Source organism: Telmatherina bonti (genome assembly GCF_933228915.1).
Source record: "Telmatherina bonti genome assembly, chromosome: 23".
Lineage (NCBI taxonomy): Eukaryota > Metazoa > Chordata > Actinopteri > Atheriniformes > Telmatherinidae > Telmatherina > Telmatherina bonti.
Genome location: NC_136632.1, coordinates 30,255,368 through 30,273,190, shown reverse-complemented (window position 1 = coordinate 30,273,190; position 17,823 = coordinate 30,255,368). Strand labels below are relative to the sequence as shown.

Below are 17,823 nucleotides of genomic sequence, written 5' to 3'. Positions count from 1 at the left end.
TAGACCTGGGATCCTGCCTGGTCTGGTAGACCTGGGATCCTGCCGGGTCTGGTAGATCTGGGATCCTGCCGGGTCTGGTAGATCTGGGATCCTTCCTGGTGGGGTAGACCTGGGATCCTGCCTGGTCTGGTAGATCTGGGATCCTGCCTGGTCTGGTAGATCTGGGATCCTGCCGGGTCTGGTAGACCTGGGATCCTGCCTGGTCTGGTAGACCTTGGATCCTGCCTGGTCTGGTAGATCTGGGATCCTGCCTGGTCTGGTAGACCTGGGATCCTGCCTGGTCTGGTAGACCTGGGATCCTGCCTGGTCTGGTAGATCTGGGATCCTGCCTGGTCTGGTAGACCTGGGATCCTGCCTGGTCTGGTAGATCTGGGATCCTGCCTGGTCTGGTAGATCTGGGATCCTGCCGGGTCTGGTAGACCTGGGATCCTGCCGGGTCTGGTAGACCTGGGATCCTGCCTGGTCTAGTAGATCTGGGATCCTGCCTGGTCTGGTAGATCTGGGATCCTGCCGGGTCTGGTAGACCTGGGATCCTGCCTGCTCTGGTAGATCTGGGATCCTGCCTGGTCTGGTAGATCTGGGATCCTGCCGGGTCTGGTAGATCTGGGATCCTGCCTGCTCTGGTAGATCTGGGATCCTGCCTGGTCTGGTAGATCTGGGATCCTGCCGGGTCTGGTAGACCCTCTCCAGCCACTGATAGGACTTGTTTATATCGGCCACTTCGGTGATCTGCCGGTGGTACATCCCATGCAGGAGCTTTTCCTCCCATGATGGTTCTTCCATCTGGTGTTCCTCCAGACTCCATTGTCTGAGACATTCACTAAGTAGACCAGGACCTGGACCATGTAGATCTGTGACCTGGTCCCAGTAGACCTGTACTCTGTAGACCTGGACCTGGGAATGATCGTCTAAATGACACAGATTGACAACAAAGTGTGTTCAGTGAGAGGCTTCTTCGGGTCCGCTGTAAGACTGGACCTGAAGACAGAAGATCCTTCCTCCGGAACAAGACCTCCTCTAGTTAATTATCTTCATTTCATTTAGTTCCCATTCAGCAGTCCTGAGTCCAGAGACCTGGTTCTAGAACCAGAACCAGAACCAGAACCAGAACCCTCCTCAGCATGCAGCTTTGATGAAGTGAAATCTGCCTTCTCATTGGTCGGTTGAGGAAACTGAAATAATTTAAATATATTTTAAATTGAATATATATAAATATATTTTGTTGTTGTCCTGTCAGCACGCGCTGTGGTGCCGATAATGATGACGATGATGATGATGATGTTGATGATGATGATGATGATGATGATGAAGAGGAGGAGGCGGACCGCGCAGGGCGGGGCGACGCCGCGCAGCAGCAGCTCCATCACCGCTGACCGACACCGACCTCCTGCTCGTCTCCAGGCCGCGGCATGGACCCGGGAGCCCGGCCCATCCCAGCCGGTCCGGTTCGGATGATGATGATGATGGAAGTGTTGAGGAAGGCGGCGGAGCGGCAATAAGCGGCAGACTGAGCAGGTCCGCGCGGCGTGGATGCAGCAGAGCTCGCCATTGTTTGGATGCGCAGCAGACTGAGAGGGAAGAGGCCGAAGAGACCCCCCCCCCCCCCCCCCCCCCCCCCCCCACACACACACACACACACACACACACACCCCGACACGCGCACTATGCCGCCCCCGCTCCTCCTCGCGCTGCAGCTTCTCTGCGTCATCCCGGTAAGAACTCCGCTTTCTGGGCCGAACGGAACCGCAGACACGCAGCGGCTTTGTCTGCCTCAATCCCGCCGCGGGCGCTGTGTGTGTGTGTGTGTGTGTGTATGTGTGTGTGTGTGTGTGTGTGTGTGTGTGTGTGGCACCGGTGGTCCGGTCGCGAGGCAGCAAGCAGCTCAGAGCACCGCGCGGAAAGTGGGTCAGTAGGCTGCAGACTCCCTGGACCCGGAGTCTGTCAGCATCATTGAGGATCCACCCGAGACAAGGTAGCAGAACCTCCATGTAGCAGAACCTCCAGCAGAACCTCCATGTAGCAGAACCTCCAGCAGAACCTCCATGTAGCAGAACCTCCATGTAGCAGAACCTCCAGCAGAACCTCCATGTAGCAGAACCTCCAGCAGAACCTCCATGTAGCAGAACCTCCATGTAGCAGAACCTCCAGCAGAACCTCCATGTAGCAGAACCTCCAGCAGAACCTCCATGTAGCAGAACCTCCATGTAGCAGAACCTCCATGTAGCAGAACCTCCAGCAGAACCTCCATGTAGCAGAACCTCCAGCAGAACCTCCATGTAGCAGAACCTCCATGTAGCAGAACCTCCAGCAGAACCTCCATGTAGCAGAACCTCCAGCAGAACCTCCATGTAGCAGAACCTCCATGTAGCAGAACCTCCAGCAGAACCTCCATGTAGCAGAACCTCCAGCAGAACCTCCATGTAGCAGAACCTCCATGTAGCAGAACCTCCAGCAGAACCTCCATGTAGCAGAACCTCCAGCAGAACCTCCATGTAGCAGAACCTCCATGTAGCAGAACCTCCAGCAGAACCTCCATGTAGCAGAACCTCCATGTAGCAGAACCTCCAGCAGAACCTCCATGCAGCAGAACCTCCGTGCAGCAGAACCTCCATGAAACAGAACCTCCATGCAGTAGAACCTCCATGCAGCAGAACCTCCAGCAGAACCTCCGTGCAGCAGAACCTCCATGTAACAGAACCTCCATGCGGCAGAACCTCCAGCAGAACCTCCGTGCAGCAGAACCTCCATGTAACAGAACCTCCATGCGGCAGAACCTCCAGCAGAACCTCCGTGCAGCAGAACCTCCATGTAACAGAACCTCCAGCAGAACCTCCATGTAACAGAACCTCCATGCAGCAGAACCTCCAGCAGAACCTCCATGTAGCAGAACCTCAGTGTAGCAGAACCTCCACAGGATCATAAACAAACAACAGAAATGAAAATAAAACGAGGAATGAAAAGTTGCAGATTCCTGCAGGAGGACGATTGGTTCTGATCCAGGCTGGCGGTAGTCCTGGTCCAGATGGAGCTTTAACCTGCATGTGTGGATTTCAGGCTGAACTGGGTTCACACTGGTTTCTGGAAGCTTCCTGGGTCCATGCACTGGTTTCCAGTAGAGAGCATCCAGCGTGGTCCCAGCATAGAGAGACTCCTTCTGGTTCCAACCCTGCTCCACAACAACCATGCTGGGCTGTTCCCAGTAAAACCAGTGGAAGCTCCTGCATGGGATGCTATGTCATCATCTGACATGTTGGCAGCTGAGACACCAGCAAAGCTCGGCTAACGGTTGCTATTCAGGTCCCATGTTCTGCTTGGTTCTCCTGGTTATGCTTGGTTCTCTTTGGTTCTCCTGGTTCTGTTTAGTTCTCCTGGTTCTACTTGGTTCTCCTGGTTCTCTTTGGTTCTCCTGGTTCTGTTTGGTTCTCTTTGGTTCTCCTGGTTCTGCTTGGTTTCCTGGTTCTCGTTGGTTCTCCTGGTTCTGTTTGGTTCTCTTTGGTTCTCCTGGTTCTCTTTGGTTCTCCTGGTTCTGCTTGGTTCTCCCGGTTCTCTTTAGTTCTCCTGGTTCGGTTTGGTTCTCCTGGTTCTGTTTGGTTCTGTTTGGTTCTCCTGGTTCTCTTTGGTTCTCCTGGTTCTGTTTAGTTCTCCTGGTTCTGCTTGGTTCTCCTGGTTCTGTTTGGTTCTCCTGGTTCTGCTTGGTTCTCCTGGTTTCTTTGGTTCTCCTGGTTATGCTTGGTTCTCCTGGTTCTGCTTGGTTCTCCTGGTTCTGCTTGGTTCTCCTGGTTCTCTTTGGTTTACCTGGTTATGCTTGGTTCTCCTGGTTCTGCTTGGTTCTCATGGTTCTCTTTGGTTCTCCTGGTTCTGCTTGGTTCTCCTGGTTATGCTTGGTTCTCCTGGTTCTCTTTGGTTCTCCTGGTTATGCTTGGTTCTCCTGGTTCTGCTTGGTTCTCATGGTTCTCTTTGGTTCTCCTGGTTCTCTTTGGTTCTCCTGGTTATGCTTGGTTCTCCTGGTTCTCTTTGGTTCTCCTGGTTCTGCTCAGCCTTGAGTGCAGAACTGGACCTGGAGGATCGGGGGAATCCTTGGACCAGGTCCAGTTCCCTGACTCCAGTGTGTCTCCGTCTCGCCGGATGATCTCAGAGCTGATCATCATGACGATGGAGCTTGCTGTGGTTACCATGACGATTTGTCTTCCATCTGATACATGGTTGTGATTAATGGTCTGGTTTCTGGTCCTCGATGAGAACCGGAACCGGGGTTTGAGTCCTGTAAGTGGAGCAGGACCCAACTGAATTTTTAGGCTGATATTTGTCAGAAAAAAACTTCTGACAACTGAATGATTCATTTACAAAACAATTAAATAACTTCTGTTTAGGTACAACAACAAGTATTTTACTGTTTCACAGTAAGTAGTACTTTAGTACTTGTTTATTTTTACTGCTGAGGAAGTTTGAGGACAAACTGCTGCAGCGAAGCATCAAACCTCCGGCTGGATGATGGGTTTATGTCTACATTTACATCTACAGATCTGTCTGCTGAGTATCAGCAACGAGTCATAACTGCAGCTCTCTGATGGCCTTTAGGGTTAAAGCTCCAGCAGGTCCTCCTGCTGAGAGACATGTTCCTCTGGGTGAAGTGGAACATGATAGTAGTCTATACATTCTGTAATCATGAACAATAAGAAATATAGTTAGACCCTCAGTTTACTGTAAATCTGTAAAAACTCTGACCAATCCAAACGTTCCGACCCAAATGGAGTTGTTCATTTCTTATATTTCGTAGCTTCTTTTCCTGGCTCCCCTCCTCCCCCTCCAGCAGCGCATACCTGATAGCCACACCCTGCATATAAACAGCGTGTTAGGATGACAATACAAAGTAGTGAAGAAGAAACTCGGAAGGCAAACATGGCTGAGAAAATGCAGGAAGGATTTCCCGACCCGGCTCAGTTTATTGGTTTAAGAGAAAATCATTGGTGAGCTAGAAAAGCCTCGGATCACGCAAGGAGCAGAACCAGAGGGGGAGGAGCCAAGACAAGGGGAGGGGTCAAGACAGGGGAGGGGTCAGGGTAGGGGTCATGACCGGAGGAGGAGCCAAGGCAAGGGGAGGGCCCAACACAAGATGAGGAGCCAAGACAGGGCACTAGCTCCCCAACATTACCTCGTGAAACTGGTTCTCAGCTGATGGACTGATGGACACCCTCCTGAAAGCTAACACTATGCTAAGATAGCATAGCTACTGCTGCCAGCTAACGCTGTTCTAAGTTAGCATAGCTAATGCCGCCAGCTAACGCTATGCTAGATTAGCATAGCTGGAGGAATGTGATAAAAACTTTCACACAAACACCACAAAATGGCAAAAAGTATGAATGAGTTGTCTTGATATTGCTATCAGTCAATACTGAAGGCTGTCATGTCAGTATCGAATTGGAGATAAAAAAAGTTGTATTGGGGGCCCCCACCCCTCTCCCTCTCCCTCTCTCTTTCTCCCTCTCTCTCTCAAATGTTTGCAACTTTGGTTATGAAGCTGCAGCCGAGCCAGCCCCAAGCTAACGTTACTCACCACGCATGCCTCCACTCGTTCATCCCCTGCCATGGTGGGGGGGGGTCACCATCCCCACCAGTTTTCAGGGCCACTAGGCCGTGTCTGACACTCATCCATGTTCATCTCAGCCCATCCCACGACTGTAGCCCATCCCATGAGGTCCCACCCACCCTGGTCTGTGTAGTAACCGATTGTCACACTTTCGATCCTGTTAGCCCATGATTGGTCTGATTGGCCCATTTGTGTTGGAGGCTGTTGCCATGGCGACTGCTCCTGTTTGGGTGGCGCGGGGTCCTGCACTGCAGCTTTGCGGCTGCGCGGTGGGCCCTTGGCTGCCTGGGAGTTGTGCAGTTGCTGTGGCGATGGCCCCTATGAGCACTGGGACTAGCTCCTGATGTGGATGGATCTGTAGGTATCGTTTCCTCACATCAGCATCAAGTCAGAATTTTATCACTTAATTTCATGTTTTATCTGTTTTATTAATTATACCTGCGTTCAGTTAAAGAGGCAGTAGTCAGAGTGTGATGTTAGTTGTTTGTGTGTGTGTGGCGAGAACTTGTGTTGTTATTGTATTTAAATGTCTTATCAGCTGTTTGAATCCTCATGACTTGGCTTTTTGTCGTGAAGCACTTTGTGTTTCCCGCACCATGAAAAGTGCTTTAGAAGTAAAGTTTGATTTGAAGATTAATTGACAATGACGAACACAGACCAATGAGATGTGTCGATGCTGGCGACAAGATGCTAGCCCACTGTAGCCAATTGGCCAGCCCAGCTGGAGAGAATTTAGAGAAACATAGTGGACTGGACCGGCCCACGTGGGCAAGTGCCCACCGGGACTATGCCCGGTATGCAATATGGCCATCCACCGCTGGCTGGATCATCATGTCCGTGTGAGAGAGTCAAGGTGTTGATCCAGATCAGGGTTCTGTGATCAGAACCAATCATTCTTTTTGTTTGCTGGTAACCACACTAGGGAGGGTTACGAGTACTCGTTGTTGACGTCATTACTGGAGTAAAGTTTTAAATCCACACTCCTGCGCATGCCTTGCTTTTGGCGACAGCAGTTCCACTCAGGTGGCGTTACACCATGGCAGCTGTGCCCAGGAAAAGTGATGCCCGGAAATACTTAGACAAAAAAGACGACGACAACGTGCAGTGCAAGATATGTGGTGTGAAGCTTACTTATCATAGAAATACTAGTTTGATGCTGAACCTGCGCTTAAAGCACAAGGAGGAAACGGCGGAGACAGACAACAGGCAGTCCCGCATCACATCATTTACTGGCCCTGTTAGCACATGCCGTTGTGATGGTACCAGAGCAGAGACGGTTAGCCAGCTAATAACGAACAGAGATATGCGTCCATTAAGGTTTGTGGAAGGAGAAGGCTTCCGCATACTTGTGGAGCCGGAGTACAAGCCACCATCACGGCAAACAATGGCTACAAAACTGGAGAAGCTGTATGGGGAGAGTGCAGCAGTACCGAGGGACAAGGTGGCCGTGGACAGCTCTCACCACGGAGTCATACATTAACATATCTTGTCATTTCATTGAGAACTGGGAGCTGAAGACCGCTGTCCTTCAGACACGCCGTACTGATGAGCGGCACACCGCAGAAAATTTAGCGGACCACCTTAAAGCTGCTGAGTGGGGCGAGCCTCTTCACGGCGCATCGTCGTGTGATTATTTCCATGGGTTAAAACGACGTCATTTAAGTTAGATTTACTTTTAACAAGACATATTTATTTTAACTTTTAACTGATGATTTAGGCTGTCAATTGAGCTTCAGGCTATGTGTTAAGTGACACAGTACAGAAGTCCATCCAGTCCGCTACAGCTGTGATGCTCGACAACGGAAAGTTACGACACAATTTAAGAGCCTGTTGTGGTTGTTCAATAAATGCATTGAAATTGCACTTGATTTCCACTGTTGGCTATCTATTTAAATGTGAAAGTATTAGATAGTGATGTTCTCCGACATTCAAACTGCCAGGGAGGTCCGTGCCCAACATTTCTTTTTTTTCTTTTTTTTTGTACGTTTAAAAACTAGGCTATTTGCGAGGGTACTCCAAAACTGAAAACACTGAAAATGCCCATCCCTAAACCACACATAGAACCTGGGTTCGGTCCTGGCTTGGAGGTTTGCCAAAGATCTCTCGTCTTTCTGGTCCCTGCAGTCCAGCTGACCATCCTCCTTCCAGATATTTCTTCATGCTCATCTCCTGAGCTGCTCATTGTCAGATTGCCATGGTTACAAGCATGCACATGGTCCAAACAACAGGCGAGTTCGATGGCCTGAGGTCATGTTTGCTGGAAGCTGTCAGTCCGTCTTCCACCCCCCCACCCCCACCAAACACAAAACTCTGAAGGTTTGCATGATAATGTGGGTGCCACCTCTTCACGCCCCCCCACCCTGACCTCCTTTCAGTGGGTCAGATGCTCCATTCAGCACTGGAAGAAGAACCCGACTGTGTGCTGGATGAGAGCGGAATTGTTTCCTCGTCTGGAAAGCCTTGGGTCTGATTCCAGACTCAGAGGACAAACGTCTCGTTTCTTTCTGGTGGAAGACGGACAAAAGAAAGAACATGATCAGGGCTGAAATACGCTTTAACCCCTTTATCATCCACGCTGCAATGCTAACACGGAGCTTAGCAGCACAACTGGGGGCAACCATAGACTGTATGTAAAATATGGGCGGAGCCTCCATGAGGTCACCTGCAGCTTTCTGAAGAGCTGAATTAAAGCTCATTGGTTGCCTCTTACCATTGCCATCTTGGCAGCGTCATGCGTGTCGTCTCTGCCAGAAAATACAACAATGGGCAAAGAGGTGGAGCTGAGAGGTGGGGCTGTGAGAGTTGGGGTAGATGATTGACATCTAGAGATCTCCTAAAGATGTCAGCTCAAAACAGCGGTTCTGCTAAACTCTGCCTTCTTTCAGCTGGCAATTACGTGCCTGTCAATCAAACTGACATGTCGGTAATTATGCAGGATTTAAAGAATAAATCACATCAAAAAAGATGTTTGTTTCTACTGTAAACATGTTTATTTAATGTTCACGTGGGCAATGACAGTGAGACCTGGAGGGGAGTGATTGGGAGGCATGGTCCCCCCCCTCTGAACCCAAATGGTGTTTTGTTATTGGACTTCTGTGCTCGTCATGGATTGTCCATAACGAACACCATGTTCCAGCATAAGAGTGTCCATATGTACACCTGGCATCAGGATTCCCTGGGCCGCAGTTCGATGATGGATTTTGTAGTCGTATCGTCGGACCTGCGGCCACATGCCTTGGACACTCGGGTGAAGAGGGGGGCGGAGCTTCAACTGATCACCACCTGGTGGTGAGTTGGCTCAGATGGTGGGGGAGGAAGCCGGTCAGAGCTGGCAGGCCCAAACTTGTTGTGAGGGTCTGCTGGGAACGTCTGGCTGAGTCCCCTGTCAGAGCGAGCTTCAACTCCCACCTTCAGCAGAGCTTCAACCACGTCCCGAGTGAGGCGGGGGACATTGAGTCCGAATGGGCTGTGTTCCGTGTCTCTATTGCTGAGGCGGCCATCCGGAGCTGTGGCTGTAAGGTCGTTGGTGCCTGTCGTGGCGGTAATCCCAGGACTCGTTGGTGGACACCAGCAGTGAGGGATGCCGTCAAGCTGAAGAAGGAGTCCTATCGGGCCTTCTTGGCCTGTGGGACTCTGGAGGCAGCTGATGGGTACCGACAGGCTAAGCGGAATGCGGCTTCAGCTGTCGTCAAGGCAAAAACTCGGGCATGGGAGGAGTTCGGCGAGGCCATGGAGAAAGACTTCCGGACGGCTTCGAGGCGATTCTGGTCCACCATCCGGCGGCTCAGGAGGGGGAAGCAGTGCTCCATCAACACTGTGTACAGTGGAGGTGGGGAGCTGCTGACCTCAACTCGGGACGTTGTGGGTCGGTGGAGGGAATACTTCGAAGACCTCCTCAATCCTACCAACACGTCTTCCGATGAGGAAGCAGAGCTGGCGGACTCAGGGGTGGACTCTCCTATCTCTGGGGCTGAAGTCGCTGAGGTTGTCAAAAAGCTCCTTGGCAGCAAGGCCCCGGGGGTGGATGAGATCTGCCCGGAGTTCCTTAAGGCTCTGGATGCTGTGGGGCTGTCCTGGCTGACACGCCTCTGCAGCATTGCGTGGACATCAGGGGCAGTACCGCTGGATTGGCAGACTGGGATGGTGGTCCCCCTTTTTAAGAAGGGGGACCGGAGGGTGTGTTCAGTTACAGGGGAATCACACTCCTCAGCCTCCCTGATAAGGTCTATTCAGGGGTCCTGGAGAGGAGGGTCCGCCGGATAGTCAAATCTTGGATTGAGGAGGAGCAGTGTGGTTTTCGTCCTGGTTGCGGAACAGTGGACCAGCTCTATACCCTCTTTGGGGTCCTGGAGGGGGCATGGGAGTTTGCCCAACCAGTCTACATGTGCTTTGTGGACCTGGAGAAGGCATTCGACCGTGTCCCCCGGGGGCTCCTGTGGGGGGTACTCCGGGAGTATGGGGTACCAGACCCCCTTGTACGGGCTGTCTGGTCCCTGTACGACAGGTGTCAGAGCTTGGTCCACATTGCCGGTAGTAAGTCGGATTCGTTTACGGTGAGGGTTGGACTCCGCCAAGGCTGCCCTTTATCACCGATTCTGTTCATAACTTATATGGACAGAATTTCAAGGTGCAGCCGAGGTGTTGAGGGGATCCGGCTTGGTGGCCTCAGGATTGGGTCCCTGCTTTTTGCAGATGACGTGGTCCTGTTGGCTTCATCTGGTCGTAATCTCCAGCTCTCACTTGAGCGATTCGCTGCCGAGTGTGAAGCGGCTGGGATGAGAATCAGCACCTCCAAATCTGAGACCATGGTCCTCAGCCGGAATAGGGTGGATTGCCCTCTCCGGGTCGGGAGTCAGGTCCTGCCTCAAGTGGAGGAGTTTAAATATCTCGGGGTCTTGTTCACGAGTGAGGGAAGGATGGAGCATGAGATGGACAGACGGATCGGTGCGGCGTCTGCAGTAATGTGGTCTCTGCGCCGGTCTGTCGTGGTGAAGAAGGAGCTGAGCCAGAAGGCGAAGCTCTCGATTTACCAGTCGATCTACGTTCCTACCCTCACCTATGGTCATGAGCTGTGGGTCGTGACCGAAAGAAGGAGATCTCGTATACAGGTGGCTGAAATGAGTTTCCTCTGAATGGTGGCCGGGCTCTCCCTTAGAGATAGGGTGAGGAGCTCGGTCACCCGGGAGGAGATCAGAGTAGAGCCGCTGCTCCTCCGCATCAAGGCTACTTGTCCTTTGGATTACTCTATTTGTCTTTAGGATTACTCTACTTGTCCCTTAGATTACTCTACTTGTCCCTTAGATTATTCTACTTGTCCTTTGGATTACTCTACTTGTCCCTTAGATTATTATACTTGTTCTTTGGATTACTCTACTTGTCCCTTAGATTACTCTACTTGTCCTTTGGATTACTCTCCTTGTCCCTTAGATTACTCTTCTTGTCCTTTGGATTACTCTACATGTCCTTTGGATTACTCTTCTTGTCCTTTGGATTACTCTACTTGTCCCTTAGATCACTCTACTTGTGCTTTGGATTCCTCTACTTGTCCCTTAGTTTACTCTACTTGTCCTTTGGATCACTCTACCTTTCCCTTAGTTTACTGTACTCGTCCTTTGGATTCCTCTACTTGTCCCATAGATTACTCTACTTGTCGTTTGGATTACTCTACTTGTCCCTTAGATTACTCTAATTGTCCTTTGGATAACTCTACGTGTCCTTTGGATTACTCTACTTGTCCCTTAGATTACTCTACTTGTCCTTTGGATTACTCTACTTGTCCTTTGGATTCCTCTACTTGTCCCTTAGATTACTCTACTTGTCCTTTGGATTCCTCTACTTGTCCCTTAGATTACTCTACTTGTCCTTTGGATTACTCTACTTGTCCGTGAGATTTCTCTACTTGTCCTTTGAATTACTCTACTTGTCCCTTAGTTTACTCTACTCGTCCTTTGGATTCCTCTACTTGTCCCATAGATTATTCTACTTGTCTTTTGGATTACTCTACTTGTCTTCTGGATTACTCTACTTGTCCTTTGGATTCCTCTACTTGTCCCTTAGATTACTCTACTTGTCCTTTGGATTACTCTACTTGTCCCTTTAGATTACTCTACTTGTCCCTTTGATTACTCTACTTTTCCTTTGGATGCCTCTACTTGTCCTTTTGATTACTCTACTTTTCCTTTGGATGTCTCTACTTGTCCCTTAGATTACTCTATTTGTCCTTTGGATTACTCTACTTGTCCCTTAGATTACTCTACTTGTCCTTTGGATTACTCTACCTGTCCCTTACATTACTCTACTTGTCCTTTGGATTACTCTACTTGTCCTTTGGATCACTCTACCTTTCCCTTAGATTACTCTACTCGTCCTTTGGATTCCTCTACTTGTCCCAAAGATTACTCTAATTGTCCTTTGGATAGCTCTACTTGTCCTTTGTATTACTCTACTTGTCCTTTGGATTACTCTACTTGTCCCTTAGATTATTCTACTTGTCCTTTGGATTACTCTACTTGTCCTTTAGATTACTCTACTTGTCCTTTGTATTACTCTCCTTTTCCCTTAGATTACTCTACTTGTCCCTTAGATTATTCTACTTGTCCTTCGGATTAGTCTAATTGTTTCTTAGATTACTCTACTTGTGCTTTGGATTCCTCTACTTGTCCCTTAGATTCCTCTACTTGTCCTGTGAATGACTCTACTTGTCCTTTGGATAACTCTACTTGTCCTTTGGATTACTCTACTTTTCCTTTGGATGCCTCTACTTGTCCCTTAGATTACTCTATTTGTCCTTTGGATTACTCTACTTGTCCCTTAGATTACTCTACTTGTCCTTTGGATTACTCTACTCGTCCTTTGGATCACTCTACCTTTCCCTTAGATTACTCTACTCGTCCTTTGGATTCCTCTACTTGTCCCAAAGATTACTCTAATTGTCCTTTGGATAGCTCTACTTGTCCTTTGTATTACTCTACTTGTCCTTTGGATTACTCTACTTGTCCCTTAGATTACTCTACTTGTCCTTTGGATTACTCTACTTGTCCCTTTAGATTACTCTACTTGTCCTTTTGATTACTCTACTTTTCCTTTGGATGCCTCTACTTGTCCTTTTGATTACTCTACTTTTCCTTTGGATGCCTCTACTTGTCCCTTAGATTACTCTATTTGTCCTTTGGATTACTCTACTTGTCCCTTAGATTACTCTACTTGTCCTTTGGATTACTCTACCTGTCCCTTACATTACTCTACTTGTCCTTTGGATTACTCTACTTGTCCTTTGGATCACTCTACCTTTCCCTTAGATTACTCTACTCGTCCTTTGGATTCCTCTACTTGTCCCAAAGATTACTCTAATTGTCCTTTGGATGCCTCTACTTGTCCTTTGTATTACTCTACTTGTCCTTTGGATTACTCTACTTGTCCCTTAGATTATTCTACTTGTCCTTTGGATTACTCTACTTGTCCTTTAGATTACTCTACTTGTCCTTTGTATTACTCTCCTTTTCCCTTAGATTACTCTACTTGTCCCTTAGATTATTCTACTTGTCCTTCGGATTAGTCTCATTGTTTCTTAGATTACTCTACTTGTGCTTTGGATTCCTCTACTTGTCCCTTAGATTCCTCTACTTGTCCTGTGAATGACTCTACTTGTCCTTTGGATAACTCTACTTGTCCTTTGGATTACTCTACTTGTCACTTAGATTACTCTACCCTTCCTTTGGATTACTCTACCTTTCCCTTAGATTATTCTACTTGTCCTTTGGATTACTCTAATTGTCCTTTGGATTACTCTACTTGTCCCTTACATTACTCTACTTGTCCTCTGGATTTCTCTACTTGTTCCTTCGATTACTCTAATTGTCCTTTGGATTACTCTACTTGTTCCTTAGATTACTCTACTTGTCCTTTGGAATCCTCTACTTGTCCGTTGGACAAGATTGTTCTACTTGTCCTTCGCATTAGTCTCATTGTTCCTTAGATTACTCTACTTGTCCCTTAGATTACTCTAATTATGCTTTGGATTACTCTACTTGTCTTTTGGATTACTCTACTTGTCCTTTGGATTCCTCTACTTGTCCCTTAGATTACTCTACTTGTCCCTTAGATTACTCTACTTGTCCTTTGGATCACTCTACCTTTACCTTAGATTACTCTACTCGTCCTTTGGATTCCTCTACTTGTCCCATAGATTATTCCACTTGTCCTTTGGATTACTCTACTTGTCCTTTGGATAACTCTACTTGTCCTTTGGATTACTCTACTTGTCCTTTAGATTACTCTACTTTTCCTTTGGATGCCTCTACTTGTCCCTTAGATTACTCTATTTGTCCTTTGGATTACTCTACTTGTCCCTTAGATTACTCTACTTGTCCTTTGGATTACTCTACCTGTCCCTTACATTACTCTACTTGTCCTTTGAATTACTCTACTTGTCCTTTGGATCACTCTACCTTTCCCTTAGATTACTCTACTCGTCCTTTGGATTCCTCTACTTGTCCCAAAGATTACTCTAATTGTCCTTTGGATAGCTCTACTTGTCCTTTGTTTTACTCTACTTGTCCTTTGGATTACTCTACTTGTCCCTTAGATTATTGTACTTGTCCTTTGTATTACTCTCCTATTCCCTTAGATCACTCTACTTGTCCCTTAAATTATTCTACTTGTCCTTCGGATTAGTCTAATTGTTTCTTAGATTACTCTACTTGTGCATTGGATTCCTCTACTTGTCCCTTAGATTCCTCTACTTGTCCTGTGAATGACTCTACTTGTCCTTTGGATAACTCTACTTGTCCTTTGGATTACTCTACTTGTCACTTAGATTACTCTACCCTTCCTTTGGATTACTCTACCTTTCCCTTAGATTATTCTACTTGTCCTTTGGATTACTCTACTCGTCCTTTGGATTCCTCTACTTGTCCCATAGATTACTCTACTTGTCGTTTGGATTACTCTACTTGTCCCTTAGATTACTCTAATTGTCCTTTGGATAACTCTACTTGTCCTTTGGATTACTCTACCTTTCCCTTAGATTATTCTACTTGTCCTTTGGATTACTCTAATTGTCCTTTGGATTACTCTACTTGTCCCTTAGATTACTCTACTTGTCCTTTGGATTACTCTACTTGTCCCTTTAGATTACTCTACTTGTCCTTTTGATTACTCTACTTTTCCTTTGGATGCCTCTACTTGTCCCTTAGATTACTCTATTTGTCCTTTGGATTACTCTACTTGTCCCTTAGATTACTCTACTTGTCCTTTGGATTACTCTACCTGTCCCTTACATTACTCTACTTGTCCTTTGGATTACTCTACTTGTCCTTTGGATCACTCTACCTTTCCCTTAGATTACTCTACTCGTCCTTTGGATTCCTCTACTTGTCCCAAAGATTACTCTAATTGTCCTTTGGATAGCTCTACTTGTCCTTTGTATTACTCTACTTGTCCTTTGGATTACTCTACTTGTCCCTTAGATTATTCTACTTGTCCTTTGGATTACTCTACTTGTCCCTTAGATTACTCTACTTGTCCTTTGTATTACTCTCCTTTTCCCTTAGATTACTCTACTTGTCCCTTAGATTATTCTACTTGTCCTTCGGATTAGTCTAATTATTTATTAGATTACTCTACTTGTGCTTTGGATTCCTCTACTTGTCCCTTAGATTCCTCTACTTGTCCTGTGAATGACTCTACTTGTCCTTTGGATAACTCTACTTGTCCTTTGGATTACTCTACTTGTCACTTAGATTACTCTACCCTTCCTTTGGATTACTCTACCTTTCCCTTTGATTATTCTACTTGTCCTTTGGATTACTCTAATTGTCCTTTGGATTACTCTACTTGTCCCTTAGATTACTCTACTTGTCCTTTGGATTACTCTACTTGTCCCTTTAGATCACTCTACTTGTCCTTTTGATTACTCTACTTTTCCTTTGGATGCCTCTACTTGTCCCTTAGATTACTCTATTTGTCCTTTGGATTACTCTACTTGTCGCTTAGATTACTCTACTTTTCCTTTGGATTACTCTACCTGTCCCTTAGATTACTCTACTTGTCCTTTGGATTAGTCTACTTGTCCCTTAGATTACTCTACTTGTCCTTTGGATTACTCTACTTGTCCTTTGGATTCCTCTACTTGTCCCTTAGATTACTCTACTTGTCCTTTGGATTACTCTACTTGTCCCTGAGATTACTCTACTTGTCCTTTGGATTACTCTACTTGTCCTTTGGATTCCTCTACTTGTCCCTTAGATAACTCTTCTTGTCCTTTGGATTACTCTACTTGTCCCTTAGATTACTCTACTTGTCCTTTGGATTACTCTACCTGTCCCTTAGATTACTCTACTTGTCCTTTGGATCATTCTACTTGTGTTTTGGATTACTCTACTTGTCCATTAGATTATTCTACTTGTCCTTTAGATTACTCTACTTGTGCTTTGGATTCCTCTACTTGTCCCTTAGATTCCTCTACTTGTCCTTTGGATTACTCTACTTGTTCTTTAGATTATTCTACTTGTGTTTTGGATTACTCTACCTGTCCCTTAGATTATTCCACTTGTCCTTCGCATTAGTCTCATTGTTCCTTAGATTACTCTACTTGTCCTTTGGATTACTCTACATGTCCTTTGGATTCCTCTACTTGTCCTCTGGATTTCTCTACTTGTTCCTTCGATTACTCTAATTGTCCTTTGGATTACTCTACTTGTTCCTTAGATTACTCTACTTGTCCTTTGGAATCCTCTACTTGTCCTTTGGACAAGATTGTTCTACTTGTCCTTCGCATTAGTCTCATTGTTCCTTAGATTACTCTACTTGTCCCTTAGATGACTCTACTTGTGCTTTGGATTCCTCTACTTGTCCCTTAGATTATTCTACTTGTCCTTTGGATTTCTCTACTTGTCCTTTGAATTACTCTACTTGTCCCTTAGTTTGCTCTACTCGTCCTTTGGATTCCTCTACTTGTCCCATAGATTACTCTACTTGTCTTTTGGATTACTCTACTTGTCTTCTGGATTACTCTACTTGTCCTTTGAATTACTCTACTTGTCCCTTAGATTACTCTACTTATCCTTTGGATCACTCTACCTTTCCCTTAGATTACTCTACTCGTCATTTGGATTCCTCTACTTGTCCCATAGATTACTCTACTTGTCCTTTGGATTACTCTACTTGTGCCTTAGATTACTCTACTTGTCCTTTGGATTACTCTACTTGTCCTTTGGATTCCTCTACTTGTCCCTTAGATTACACTACTTGTCCTTTGGATTACTCTACTTGTCCCTGAGATTTCTCTACTCGTCCTTTGAATTACTCTACTTGTCCCTTAGATTACTCTAATTGTCCTTTGGATAACTCTACTTGTCCTTTGGATTACTCTACTTGTCCCTTAGATTACTCTACTTGTCCTTTGGATTACTCTACCTGTCCCTTACATTACTCTACTTGTCCTTTGGATTACTCTACTTGTCCTTTGGATCACTCTACCTTTCCCTTAGATTACTCTACTCGTCCTTTGGATTCCTCTACTTGTCCCAAAGATTACTCTAATTGTCCTTTGGATAGCTCTACTTGTCCTTTGTATTACTCTACTTGTCCTTTGGATTACTCTACTTGTCCCTTAGATTATTCTACTTGTCCTTTGGATTACTCTACTTGTCCTTTAGATTACTCTACTTGTCCTTTGTATTACTCTCCTTTTCCCTTAGATTACTCTACTCGTCCCTTAGATTATTCTACTTGTCCTTCGGATTAGTCTAATTGTTTCTTAGATTACTCTACTTGTGCTTTGGATTCCTCTACTTGTCCCTTAGATTCCTCTACTTGTCCTGTGAATGACTCTACTTGTCATTTGGATAACTCTACTTGTCCTTTGGATTACTCTACTTGTCACTTAGATTACTCTACCCTTCCTTTGGATTACTCTACCTTTCCCTTAGATTATTCTACTTGTCCTTTGGATTACTCTAATTGTCCTTTGGATTACTCTACTTGTCCCTTAGATTACTCTACTTGTCCTTTGGATTACTCTACTTGTCCCTTTAGATTACTCTACTTGTCCTTTTGATTACTCTACTTTTCCTTTGGATGCCTCTACTTGTCCTTTTGATTACTCTACTTTTCCTTTGGATGCCTCTACTTGTCCCTTAGATTACTCTATTTGTCCTTTGGATTACTCTACTTGTCCCTTAGATTACTCTACTTGTCCTTTGGATTACTCTACTTGTCCTTTGGATCACTCTACC

At 46.4% G+C, this 17,823-nt stretch overlaps 1 protein-coding gene across 1 annotated transcript in view; it reads left to right on the top strand.

The window, feature by feature from the left end:
- Nucleotides 1-1,662: 1,662 nt before the first annotated feature.
- ptpro (protein tyrosine phosphatase receptor type O) overlaps nt 1,663-17,823 on the top strand; it is a 138,229-nt gene continuing 122,068 nt past the window's right edge. The window contains exon 1 of the mRNA XM_079262982.1: nt 1,663-1,712. Coding sequence (XP_079119108.1) covers nt 1,665-1,712 — 48 coding nt within the window. The 5' untranslated portion in view covers nt 1,663-1,664. The remainder of the gene's footprint in view (nt 1,713-17,823) is intronic.